General features: G+C 47.1%; 3 protein-coding genes across 3 annotated transcripts; 1 reads left to right on the top strand and 2 right to left on the bottom strand.

The window, feature by feature from the left end:
• Positions 1-67: 67 nt before the first annotated feature.
• On the bottom strand, positions 68-1,485 carry LRP88_07436 (NADH:flavin oxidoreductase/NADH oxidase; the record flags this gene model as incomplete). The annotated part of the gene is made up of 2 exons (XM_083243966.1): positions 68-1,087; positions 1,138-1,485. 2 exons carry the CDS (start codon positions 1,483-1,485, stop codon positions 68-70), a joined length of 1,368 nt encoding a protein of 455 aa, XP_083098460.1.
• Positions 1,486-6,413: 4,928 nt separating this feature from the next.
• On the top strand, positions 6,414-7,586 carry LRP88_07435 (uncharacterized protein; the record flags this gene model as incomplete). The annotated part of the gene is made up of 1 exon (XM_083243965.1): positions 6,414-7,586. One exon carries the CDS (start codon positions 6,414-6,416, stop codon positions 7,584-7,586), a length of 1,173 nt encoding a protein of 390 aa, XP_083098459.1.
• Positions 7,587-11,355: 3,769 nt separating this feature from the next.
• Positions 11,356-12,181, bottom strand: LRP88_07434 (uncharacterized protein; the record flags this gene model as incomplete). Its single annotated transcript, XM_083243964.1, has 5 exons — positions 11,356-11,448; positions 11,511-11,585; positions 11,689-11,779; positions 11,832-12,017; positions 12,171-12,181. The coding sequence occupies 5 exons, from the start codon at positions 12,179-12,181 to the stop codon at positions 11,356-11,358; spliced, it is 456 nt and encodes a 151-aa protein (XP_083098458.1).
• Between the last annotated feature and the right edge of the window lie 155 nt (positions 12,182-12,336).

The raw sequence follows: 12,336 nt of genomic DNA, 5'->3' as shown, positions 1-12,336 counted from the left end.
AATAGAATGTATAGTAATGACTGAATGATTGTCCATAACATCCTTATAGTAGCCCTGGTTCAACTCATTAACGCTTCTTGTGTTTACCATCGCCGAAAGCATCCTTATGGGCTCTTCCGCCAAATCCCCAGCCAATCTGATGAGCCACATGGATGTCCGTCTCGAGCTCATCAGCCCAGGCCCAGACAAGACCAGGGTTCTTCTGGAACATGCGCGCAGCTGCGATCAGGTCTAACGGGGTGTCGTCTGCGTCCTTGCCGCCAGCAATGACTTCCTGAGCTACCTGGCCAGTCTTGATGTTTCCCACTGAACTGACCAACATCTTGTCCCCAACTGCAGCCTTGATCTTCTTGGCAAAGGGAGCCTGGTATGCGGGACCACCAATGATCTTTTGCTGTGCGTGGTTACCACCACTTGACACATCGAGGACATCGACGCCCCGCTCAGCCAGGATTTTAGCGAGCTTGACGCTCTCATCAATGGTCCAGCTCTCTCCCTTCCAGTCGGGGTTGGTATCAAGCCACTCAGTAGCACTGATACGAACAAACAAAGGCATATCCTTGGGAATTGCTTCTCTCGTAGCGTCGACGAGCTCAAGGGCCAGACGGATACGGTTCTCAAAGCTTCCGCCATATTTGTCGGTACGTTTGTTAACAGCGGGGGAGAAGAAGCTCGAGACGAGGTACCCGTGGGCAAAGTGTAATTCAATGACGTCAAAGCCAGCCCCGACAGCGCGATTGACGCCTGAGATGAAATCGTGCTTGAACTGATCAATCTCGGCGATAGTCATTGCGCGAGGGGTAGGAAAATGCTCATTGAAAGCTTCGTCACTGGGACCGACGACGTCATCTGGCCACCCGCCGACTTCTTTGGATGCGGTGGCCCCAGAGCTCAGCCAGGGAGCTACGGTAGATGCTTTGCGACCGGCGTGGGCGAGTTGGATGCCGATCAGGGCGTTTTGGCTATGGGCGAAGTCGACGTGCTTCTTGAGGGTGTCGACATGGGCGTCAAGCCAAATGCCAGAGTCTTCGGGTGTGATGCGGCCGTTCGCTTGCACTGCGGTCGCCTCAATCATCACAAGGCCGGGCTGTTTCGAAGTTTAGTAGAGGAGATAGGAGCCAGGATGGGAATACTCACGCCGCGCTGCAGCATCCCGCCGTAGTGGGTGATGTGCCATGGAGTATGGAAGCCTTCATGTGCACTATACTGGCACATTGGAGCCACCCAGATGCGGTTTTGCATTTCAATGCCACGGATCTTCAAAGGCGTGAAGAGCTTGGGGATGGGCTTTCCCGAAGACTGAGGCTGGATGGCCGTTCCGGATCGGGGATCCTGCTCTGGGGTGAAGAAGGGGACACCCTTGGAAGCCTTGTTGTAAATTGGCTGATGGCATTTGATCTCTTTTTCAGGTGCTGGCGTCTCTGGTCGAGAGACGGGGATGCCATGATGAGGATGGCAGATTCGCTGGGTGAGGTATGCCGCCATGTTGAGTCTGAGCGTGGTGATCTGATATGGATGCTGATGCTGATGTCAAGATCTGTGCCTGGAGATCATTAGTCTTGGCCCCAAGCTTTATATGGATAGATAAAGTAAAAAATCAACTCCATCTTGATTCGATAATTCGGGCACAGTTCCTCCGGAAGCTTGATTTGCTTAGCAATCTGGGTTGAAGCTTTCGCGCCCTACACAACGTTGTAGGGCGCTGTTGGTCCCGAAGTCGCAACGTTAAAAAGGACATAAATGCGGGCCTTTGTTGGTAAAGGTGCTCTGTTTTTGTCAGCTTGGGCCCTGATCTTTTCGTGACAAAAGTGCGTTTTTGAACATTTGAAGTGGAGCCCGAAGCGAAGCTACTCCCAGTTGGGCATCAGTTTTTGAATTTATCGACTTTTTGCGCGATTTTCGATGTCATAGAGAGTTATATAAGCTCACTTAATGTACCTTTTTCGCCATAAACTTAATAGAAGAAAGTTACTAAGAGAATACCTCAAAAACCCCGCTTTTCCCATATAAAAGTCATCTATTCTTTATATACCCATGGAATCATACAAAAGTCGGGTTTCTAAACAAAAACGCGAGGCTGATAAGGCTATGCCGTACCCGCCCCCCAGCAATACATACTGAAACGCCGGAAATGACCGATACTGATACTGATGGCAGCTCCGATGAGGATCACGAGGATCTCGAAGACCTCTTAATCGCCCAGGTCCTATCACAGTGTGCCGGATCGTCTTCTGGGTCGAAAAGGCGCTCTTCTCCTAAGAGGGGAGCCCAGCGAGGGATCATCAACTCTGGCGGGCCAACAGCTGCGTTCGAGAAGGCCGAGGGTTTCTTGAAGGGCGATGAGAGGGCATTCGAAAAGATATTCCGCCTGACGAAGCCTGTTTTTTATGAGTTAGTGACGTGGTTACGCAATAACATAGGGCTCAAGGGCACATATAACCAAAGCCTCAAACAGAAGGTCATGATCTTCCTATATGTCATTGGTCAGGGCTGCACATAGAGGGCGGCGGCGCATTATTTCGGTATCGCACAATGCATAGTCTTACACGTTGTGGCCGCGGCGGTGGAAGCATTCGTCGATTTGCACGCCGCCTTTGTCCTGCAGCCTGACGATAGCTTTATCTGCCCGGAGACTGTTATGAAGCTAAGAAGTGAGTATTTTCATGGGTATATAGGCGCTATTGATGGTACTCACATCGATGCGTATATACTAAGTATAGAGCAGAGGAAATAGTATAATAGGAAGTCAGTGATCATGTAAAACGTGCTCTGCGTAGTCTGGCTTAATGGCACCTTCTCGTACGTATTGGCGGGCTGTGAAGGGTTTATTAATGACGCCTCGTTGATGCGGCATGCGTGCTTGAAAAGCTTTAAGATCCCTCTTAACCGCTTCTACGTCGGCGACGTAGGCTTTGGATCACGGGCTGGTCTATTGGTCCCCTATGCTGGAGTTAGATATTATCTTAATGACTGGGAGGTATTAAGGGACGGGCCATAGAACGAGAAGGAGCTATATAACTTATGGCACTCAAGGCTCTGGATTATCATAGAGCTAGTTTTTAGCTAGGTAAAGAAGAAATTTAGGATTATATATTACTTAGCGCCGAAATACTCTATCTATATTTAAGTTCTCTTTGTATATATATATACTAGTCTCTAGAACTTTATTAAATTAACTAAGGGAGAAGAGAAATTATTATAAGAGGATTTAGAGCTTTTAGAGAGCGTTAGGGCATGGGTAAATAAAAACATAAGAGCAAGCAACTTACTAGTCTTATGCGAGACTATAGCGAAAAAGTAATAAGATAAATATAAGAAATACCGCAAGGAGGTTATTTAGATAGAAAGGTTATGCTATGAGGCCGGGCTTAAAGGAAGGCAGCGGTGATAATAATATAAAGGCGAAGTTAATAAGGTTAAGAGAGAATTAGCTATATATTATTACCTTATTTTTCCTATGGGTTATGTATTAAGGCTACTTAGAAGCTCTCTTAGCTTTATTATAAGGCCTAGAAGTAAAATTAATAACTTATAATAAATATATTATTTCTCTATAAAGTATTATTTAGATATTACTTAATATATATTAAATAATACTTATGCCTCTAGAGATTTAAATAGCCTAATAGTATTATAAATTATATAAAAATTAGAAATATTATAGTGGTTTAAAAAGGTATCCTTTTTATTATAATTAGTGATTATTATTACTAGCTAGGTATTAGTAATAAGGCTCTTATATAAGGTAACTATACTATAGGCCATAGGTAGTAAATAGGGCCCCTACTGCTAATTACTAATTATTATATAGTAATATAATATATTTTAAGAGATAATAATAGCTTTAAATAATTAGATATAATTATTTAAAAAATACTAATAATATTTATATAAATTATTTAATTAATAAAATAAATTTTAATTAGATTTAAGTTATTTTAATAAGTTTATATAACTTTAAAAAGAAAATAATTACTTTAGGTTACTTATAGCCTAGCATTAAGGCGCTATATATTAATAATAGGCCCGCATTTTAAGCCTTACTACTATAGGGCTCTTTTATTATATATAGCTTTATCCTTTATTATTATTACCTTTAATGCCTTTTTATATTACCTTTTTTATTATATTATAACGTACATAATAAGCGAGTATACCAGACAAGTGAGTGCACCAAAAATCTCTACCTTAAAGATAGAAATCGCTATAAAAACACCACAAACCATTTAATCAATTAAAACTACTCGCTATACTCTTCCCCTGATGTCTCAATCACTACCTAACAGGTCCTTGCATTATGGCCGGGCTTGCCGCAGACACCATAACGCCGAACACCCGGTCGCGCCGACCTCCCTTGACCACCACTTCTCGACGATTCGGCCACTACCTGCGCATCAACATCCATCTGATCAATTGCTTGCCTTCCTTCCTCTACCGTCATTACCCCTCTTTTCTGTAGTCGGGTTCTTTTTGCCCTCCGGCGCCGGCTTAGTATCTCATTTGCCTCTCGAAGGTCTTTGTTCTCAGCGGTCAATAAGGCTACCCGATGCATAACTGCCTTTGTCCCCTTTGCAAGAGACTGTAGAGCTTCTAAAATTGACTCTGGGGAGCTGCTCTGATGCCTTCTAATTCGTCTTTCGAGGTATTCAGACTGAGATCCAGCCTTAAGCACGGTCTTTGGGGTCCTTGAGGCCCAAGGGGTCGACGGTTCAGCTGCCTCCTCAACCGGCGTTGGCGTACGTAGCTGCACATCAAGCTTTGAGATCACATTTTCCGCATTAAGAGGAACAAGCCCAGCTCCTCTGAAAGCCCCCTTGATATTTCGTTCTGTCATAGTGGCTTAAAATGCGGCGTAGAAGGCCGGAAAGAACTCGGTCTTTGAAACGTGGGTTATAGAGCATCTGATTAGACGCTCTATTTCTTGACCATAAGCACTCTTAAGCACGCTGAAGCACCTGACGTTAAGGGGCTGAAGTAGATGAGAGGAATGAGGTGGCATATAAAGCCTAATGATCTTATTCTCCTCATAATATCTCTTGAATTCGATGGAGTGGTGACTTTCGTGGCCATCGAGGATTAAGAGACGATAGACACTAATTGATCGATTGGTTATGCACCGGTTAAAGTGCTTAAGCCACTCGAGACCGGTCTCGTTATCGGTCCAGCCATTTTGGGTCGTCGCAATAGCCCAATCGCCCGGGAGGTTGCTTTCTCGGTACTAGTTGGCGAGATGATATTGGCCCGCACCGATGATAAACGGCGGGATCGGCCAGCCTTCCGCATTGATCGCCTGAATGACCGTAATCCATTCTCGGTTTCCAGGCTGCACTGCTTTTGGCTTTTTACGCCTTTCTGTGCCTATGACGACCATTCCGCTTACAATCATGCCCATAAGAAAGCCAGTCTCATCAACGTTATAGATATCATCTGATCGGATGCCGTACTTCGCGATTGTGTTCGCCATAAGCCGAAACCAATCGCGGATAATGGTTGGATCTTCGCACTTAGCTCTCTGGTAGTCGTATTTGCGAAAAAAACGCGTCTTAAGGTCTGGGTGTCGCTTGACGAAGTTTGAAGCCCAGCGCACGCCAACTGGTGACGCGTCGCGGTCGGCAAGCAATTGATCAGCCATTTCTTTCACACCACGTAGCCGGGGGGGAAATCCTCGCGAATCTAGGTCAAGAATAAACTGAATAATGATCTGTTCCTCTAGATCTGATAGTTTGCGTGATTTCGGGATAGTATCGCGTTGAGATTGTATGCCATTGTGCCGACGACGTAAGGCATAGTAGTCAACCTGGTAGAGCCTTGCAGTTTGTCGTAGTTTTAAATCTGGGTTATTTTGAAGGGCCTGAAGTGCAAGAAGTAATCTAGCTTCTTTATTTGATTGAGACATCTCTAGTTGTGAGGAATTAATTGATCAAATGGTGATGATGTTAGATGAGGGATTTTTGGTGCACTCGCTTGTCTGGTGCACTCGCTTATCATGTACGTTAATATAATATTATAATTAAAATAAGAGGCTTTTATTTTATTATTTTAATTATAGAATCTCCTCCTTATTAACTATAGATTCCTCGCGTAGGAAAGGCATAGAAGTTGTTGAACCGAAGCGGTCCTGTTCATACAAGAATGTGCAGGGCATTCCGCAATGCGTTTTGACCAGATGAGCCTCGGAACCAGTTGAAGGAGTGTCACGTGAACAGACACATCTCAAATAGGAATAGCGCATAGCATCAGCCCAAAAGAGGGGCAAGAGTCAGTTAGAGAAAAATCAATCAAGCAATTCACTTAAGATTGGGTTCAACAATTAAGAGTCTCAGAGCTGTACTTCTTCAAGGCAGCTGTAACTACCAAAACGAACGTCAAATCGATGAAACCAACCTCGATACCAACATCCGAATCGCGAAAACATGTCTTCTATCGCGAACACGAAGCCCTACCTCCTGAACGGACCGAACGACTGGGACTCCTTCGAACAATCCTACATCATGAAGATAACGGCGGAACGAGTATATAAGCTAGGTCGACTCGATGACCTAAGCCAATTCAACACTCTTCGTGAGAAGGAACCAAGGAGACCGGAAATAGGCGACTACCGAGCGAAAGTAGCCACCGAAGAAGGGACACACGATCCGAGACCCGTTCGAGGCGAACGCGCTGCGACCTCATTCGTCGAAATGGTTCCAGAGGACCAAGAGGCGTATAAGGCAGAGCTGGCTATCTACCGGAGCGATCTCGAGCGATACAATAAACAAGCGGATAGTATCCGTAATGTGCTCAACTGGATGATCGAGAAGGTTAATCCACATTATGTCGAGACATGCTCCCCGGCTATGAATGAGTCAGCCGAGTATGACAATATTGCGAGCTTCTTTCTCAACCTGAAAGTAGCGTGTGGCATTGACGACAGCCTGAGAAGGAAACAAGCTCGAAAAGGGTATTTCGAGGTGCTAAAGGCAGCCTCGAACAGCAAAACGAACTGGGAAGAGTGGATCACCAACTGGGAAAAGTCAATACGAGTTGCAAAGCTCAGACAAGTAGCTGAAGCACAACACCCCAACACCTGGTTCGATGACCTGAAAGAAGCTCTGGAATATCGGTTTAAGATCTTCCTCCGGATTGAGCAAGGTCAAAATAAAGAGAAGATCGAGAATGGAACCTACTTGCCGTTGACCTTCTCTGCACAATTCCGGCAAGAGATTCAAGATGGGAAAAGGAGAGGCGACAGGGCTATGACTGATCGAGTGGCAAAAGGGAGCTTCGGACCGACATTTCGAGCCTCGCCCTCTCAGGACATAAAGCGAAGCCGCTCCTCTACGCGTGAGTCAAGAGAAGACTCTGCAAAGCGTCCTCGTCAGTCTCTGGAAACACCAGAGCAATGCATACTATGTGAGAAACGACACAAGTACCCAAACTCCTCGTCATGCTGGGTAGCATTCCCAGAGAAAGCCCCAAAGAAGTACCACGTGTCACAGAGACAGCTAGACCTTTGGGAGCAACGTCTTGAGCAGAATAAGGAGGTTCGAGAACTCTATGAGAGGCTCCAAAATGAGAGTAAGGACTCATCAGAGAAGTCGAACTGACTATCCGGCCTGAGACGCTCTATCTCGAAAGAAGCAGCTGCCTTCTTGGCATCGAGCGGCGAATACCCATTACGCAACTCGTCAATCCTGGACTCAGGGACGACTATCCACATCTTCAACGAAGCCAAGAGATTTACTTCATTGAAGAGCGCCCAATACGGAGACGGCGTATTTGCCGGATCGAAGTGGCTGCCGATCTATGGATATGGAAATGTGGACATTCAAGTGCAGAACTTGCAGAACGAGCCGCGAATCCTCAATTTGCAGCGCGTTGCGTACTGTCCAGAAATGGGAACAAATCTTGTATCCCTACGTCAACTACGCCAGCTTGGATACTGGTGGGACCAACGGAACAACGAGGATATCATCAGACACCTCAATGGTCAGGCCCTATGCAAGCTACAGCAGGAACACGACCAGTATATACTGGAATATATCCCCGAAACGGCAAAACGCGCCGCGTTTCCTTCAAGGCACCTGCGTTATAACTCGTGGACCGCAAGGAAGCCTAACCGAGCTCGAGCAATGGTTTGGCATCGCCGCCTAGGACATCCAGGACCAAGAAGCCTAGAGCACCTGATGAACCATACGTTTGGAGTCAAGATCAAGGGACCGGTCACTGTCGAATGCGACGTCTGCGGACTAGCAAAAATGAAACGTCAAGAGCACCGCGAACCAAGGGAACGAGCCTCGAAACCTGGTGAAAGAGTCTCGCTAGACTTCCACGACTATCCAGAAGGGATAAATGACTACACGTCTTGCGGAATTCTCACAGACCGAGAGTCAGGTCTCTGCTGGGACTACTACTTCGTCAACCGTCAAGAAGAGAGCCTACTTGCGATGCTGAAGCACTTCACGCAAATGCTCGACACGATGTATGACATCAAACTCCGAGTCATTGAAACGGACAACGAGCTGCAAAGGCCAATTCGATCCGCGGATGGCTTACCGAAAAGGGAATCAGGGTAGATGAGAGTGCACCTCGCACCCAGCAGCAGAACGGCTCTGGAGAGCGTTCTGGGGGGTTGGTGAAAGAGAAAGTGAGACTGCTAATTATCGATAGTAACCTCCCAGCAGAACTTTGGCCAGAGATGATGAGAACGGCCGTGTACCTACTCAACCGAACTCCAAAACAAGGTCTACACTGGAGAACGCCATATGAGAGCTTCTTTTCAGGCATTCCACGTGCGCAAGAGCAAAACCAGCCTCGGATTGGACACATAAGAACAATTGGCTCCAAAGCCTTTGCTCTTACGGATTCAGCACAGCGAAAAGACAAGAGGCTTCTTTCAAGAACGAATCCAAAGGCTTGGATAGGTTTCCTAGTTGGATATAACTCCCAGAACATTTTTCGAGTGTGGAATCCAGTGACCAACAAGATCTACATCACGAGAGATGTTATATTTAACGAACAAGAGTTCTTCAACGCTAATGAAGTGCAGATGAGAGATACCATTGGGGAATAGACCTTAGAAGAGATTCAGCAGCGACTGCAGGCTCTTCTAAGTACCCAACAGGTCGATCAGGTCATGGACCCTGTGCAAAGCCCTGACGAACAGGAAATGCCAGATTCGAGCCTCGAAAGTCTTATTGAAGACTTGCCAAATGCTGAGACAGAGTCAACAGAAGACACACAAGTCAATGACTCAAAATACACTCAAGCAAGATTTGAGATCCTCCCAACGCCACCAGAAAGCCCTTTCTCAAGCTTTCTTGCACAGATAGGATCACAGACAAGCCAAAGTCAGGATGAAGTAAGAAGATCAAAGGAAGATCTACTTATCCTGAACCAAGCATTTTATGCAGGGACAATGGCAGTGCCTATAGCAAGAAAGGAGAATGAGCTGGTTTCAAAGGCAACGAGGAGTAGATGCATCAGAGGCAAGCTCAAGCCCAAGTGTGAGACGCAAATGACTCAAACGCACCTCAAACCCGATAGACAAGCATACCATAGGAAGAATCTGCCTCCGGCTCCAAGTTCCCATGGTAGTCTAATCGGACACAGGTTTGAGGCAGAGTTCAAACAAGCGCAGAGAGATCACTTGGAGAGCCACCGCCAGATGTCATCCTGGACAGAGATTGCGAGGTGCGATCCACGGATACGCAACTCGCAAATACTGGACTGTATGTGGGTATTCACCTACAAGTTCGACAAGCATGGGTACCTGCAGAAGTGCAAGGCGAGACTCGTTGTTCGGGGAGACCAGCAACAGAAGTCAAGCGCTGAGGACACTTACGCTGCAACCCTCGCTGGAAAGTCATTCCGAACAATGCTGGCGATTGCAGCGAGATTCGATCTCGAATTGCTACAGTATGACGCCGTGAACGCATTTGTGAATGCAAAACTGCAGAGCAATGTGTTTATGAAACTGCCTCCTGGGTTTAGGGGAGGCCACAAGGAAGAGCGAGTGTTGCTTTTGCACAAAGCACTGTATGGACTACGAGTCGCACCGCTTTTATGGCAAACGGAACTCGGAAGCACACTTCGAAGCTCGGGTTGCAGAGAAGTACCAGACGAGCCATGCTGCTATCAGAAAGACGGAGTCTTCATATTCTTCTACGTAGACGATATAGTCGTCGCGTTTAAGAAAGGAGATAGGGACACTGCATCCCAAGTCATTGAGTCTCTAAAGGGGAAGTATAAATTGACTGGAGGGCACGAGCTGCAATGGTTCCTTGGAATGGAGATCATCCGGGATCGCACCTCAAGACGGATCTGGGTTACGCAAATCATGTATCTGGAGAAGATATATGAGCTACGAACTGCGGATGCCCCAAATGGCTCTCCAATGATGAAGGAGGAGCTCGTTCCAAACGAAGGAGAAGCGATAAGACGCATAATCAATTAGTACAAAAGAGTTATCGGCTCGATACTCTACGCAAGCGTTATCAGCAGACCGGACGTCGCTTTTGCTATTTCCCGACTAGCCCGATTCATGAACAATCCAGGGGAAAAGCATGTCCAAGCAGCCAATCGAGTCTTATGTTATCTTTACGCAACGCGTTTCTACGCTCTGCAGTTCGGACCTGGAGAAGGCTTTGTGGTCCATAGCGACGCATCGTTCGCAGATAACACAATTGACCGGAAGAGCTCACAAGGTTTCGCAATGATGCTCTTTGGAAGCCTAATCGGATGGCGAGCCAATAAGCAAGACACGGTCACGACCTCCACAACAGAGGCAGAACTACTTGGACTATCTCAAGCAGCAAAAGAAGGGTTGTTTCAACAAAGGCTACTTCGAAGCCTAGAACTCGAGCTGCAAAACACTGATCTGCACCTCGTTTCTGACAATGAACAAACGATCCGACTATTAAAAAGTCCTCTCGGAAGGCTAAAGACGAAATTGAAGCATGTGGACGTACACAACCATTGGTTACGAGAGCACATTCAGAACAAAGCAATCTTCCTTAGCTACAAAGAAAGCGCAAAGTTAATTGCAGATGGTCTAACAAAGGCCTTGCAAGGCGGCAGACAAAGGGAGAGCTGCAAGCAGTATGGACTCATCGATATTCGAGAACGCATTACGAAACGTCGCAACAAGATGCTCAAGGAGCGAACGTTTGAGGAAATCATGGACGAGCTGCAATTGTGATGAACGAGGCTCGTATCAACACTTTGAAGCTCGAAGGTCACAAAGTCACAGCAAGATAAGAAGACAGAAAGGCGGCGGCAAGCACAATTATAATTCACCATGTGCCCGAAGGCCTACCGACAATGACTCAAAGCACAACAACCGAACGAGACTCAAAACAGGGAAACCATCCTCATCTAAGCCAGACGAGGGTCACCAGACAACGGAAAGCATCCATCTGACACACCCTTCAACACCACCTTGACCGCAATGCGGCGCTTGTTCTTCTCCTGCAAAATGAAAGTTAGCAATGAGGCTCAAACGATCGAAACGAACTTTGGATTGCACTCACGGTCGCGTTGACGCGGGAAGGATCCTGTTGGACATAGTCCAAGAAAAACAACGCCACAGGAGAGCAGCAGTAGGACTATGAGATTCAAATCAGCAAAACGAGCTGCGAGATCGATATGAGAGCGGACTTACATCTGACGGCATGAGCCGCCGGGGTCACAACGCTCACAACGGCGAACGCCAGGCTTAGCCCAACACTCACCGGTGCTCTGACCAGCGAGGGCACTGTTGAGGCAGGGCAGGCAAGGGACAAGGCGCTTCTCATCTTGACTATGCAAAGGTCAGAACGAGCGTCAAAACACAAGAACAAAGTGCTACTCACAGAACTGAAGCGGAGAGGGTCGCAATCTCAACCTGCAGGGCACGCTCAGCGCGCCGAGCACCAGCTACACCAGCCTGCGTTTGGCGACGAGCACGAGCCCGCGTCAGGCGAAGGCGAGGGGTGGCCTGTCGCGAAGGCGGACGAGGGGGACTGGGCTCCCGAGACGGAGAACGAGGAGTATCGTTGCTACGATCAAATTAGCACTGCGTTCCACGAATTCGAAGCTCGAAATGACTGACGGAGTCTCCGGGAGCGGGGGAGAGAGTGAAGAAGAAAAAGTATCATCATCTCTGCCCTTCAGTCAGCCAACCCATAACCTCAAGGGGTGAAACAACTTACGCCTCAGACATCTGGACGGCAGCGGCGGAGCGCGAGAAGTCAAGAGAAGTTTGCCTGTATGCAACGATCAGCAAAGGCAACTCGAAAAGGCCAAAAGCAAGCTCGAAGAAGAGAGGCACAAGGCGATCGAAAACCACGTACCGAATGATCGTGATGGTGTTGAAAG

Source organism: Fusarium phalaenopsidis (genome assembly GCF_050370095.1).
Source record: "Fusarium phalaenopsidis strain FUZ10S chromosome Unknown contig_32302, whole genome shotgun sequence".
In the NCBI taxonomy this organism is placed as follows: Eukaryota; Fungi; Ascomycota; class Sordariomycetes; order Hypocreales; family Nectriaceae; genus Fusarium; species Fusarium phalaenopsidis.
The sequence above is the reverse complement of the archived record's forward strand: the minus strand, read 5'-3'. Positions and strand labels throughout refer to the sequence as shown.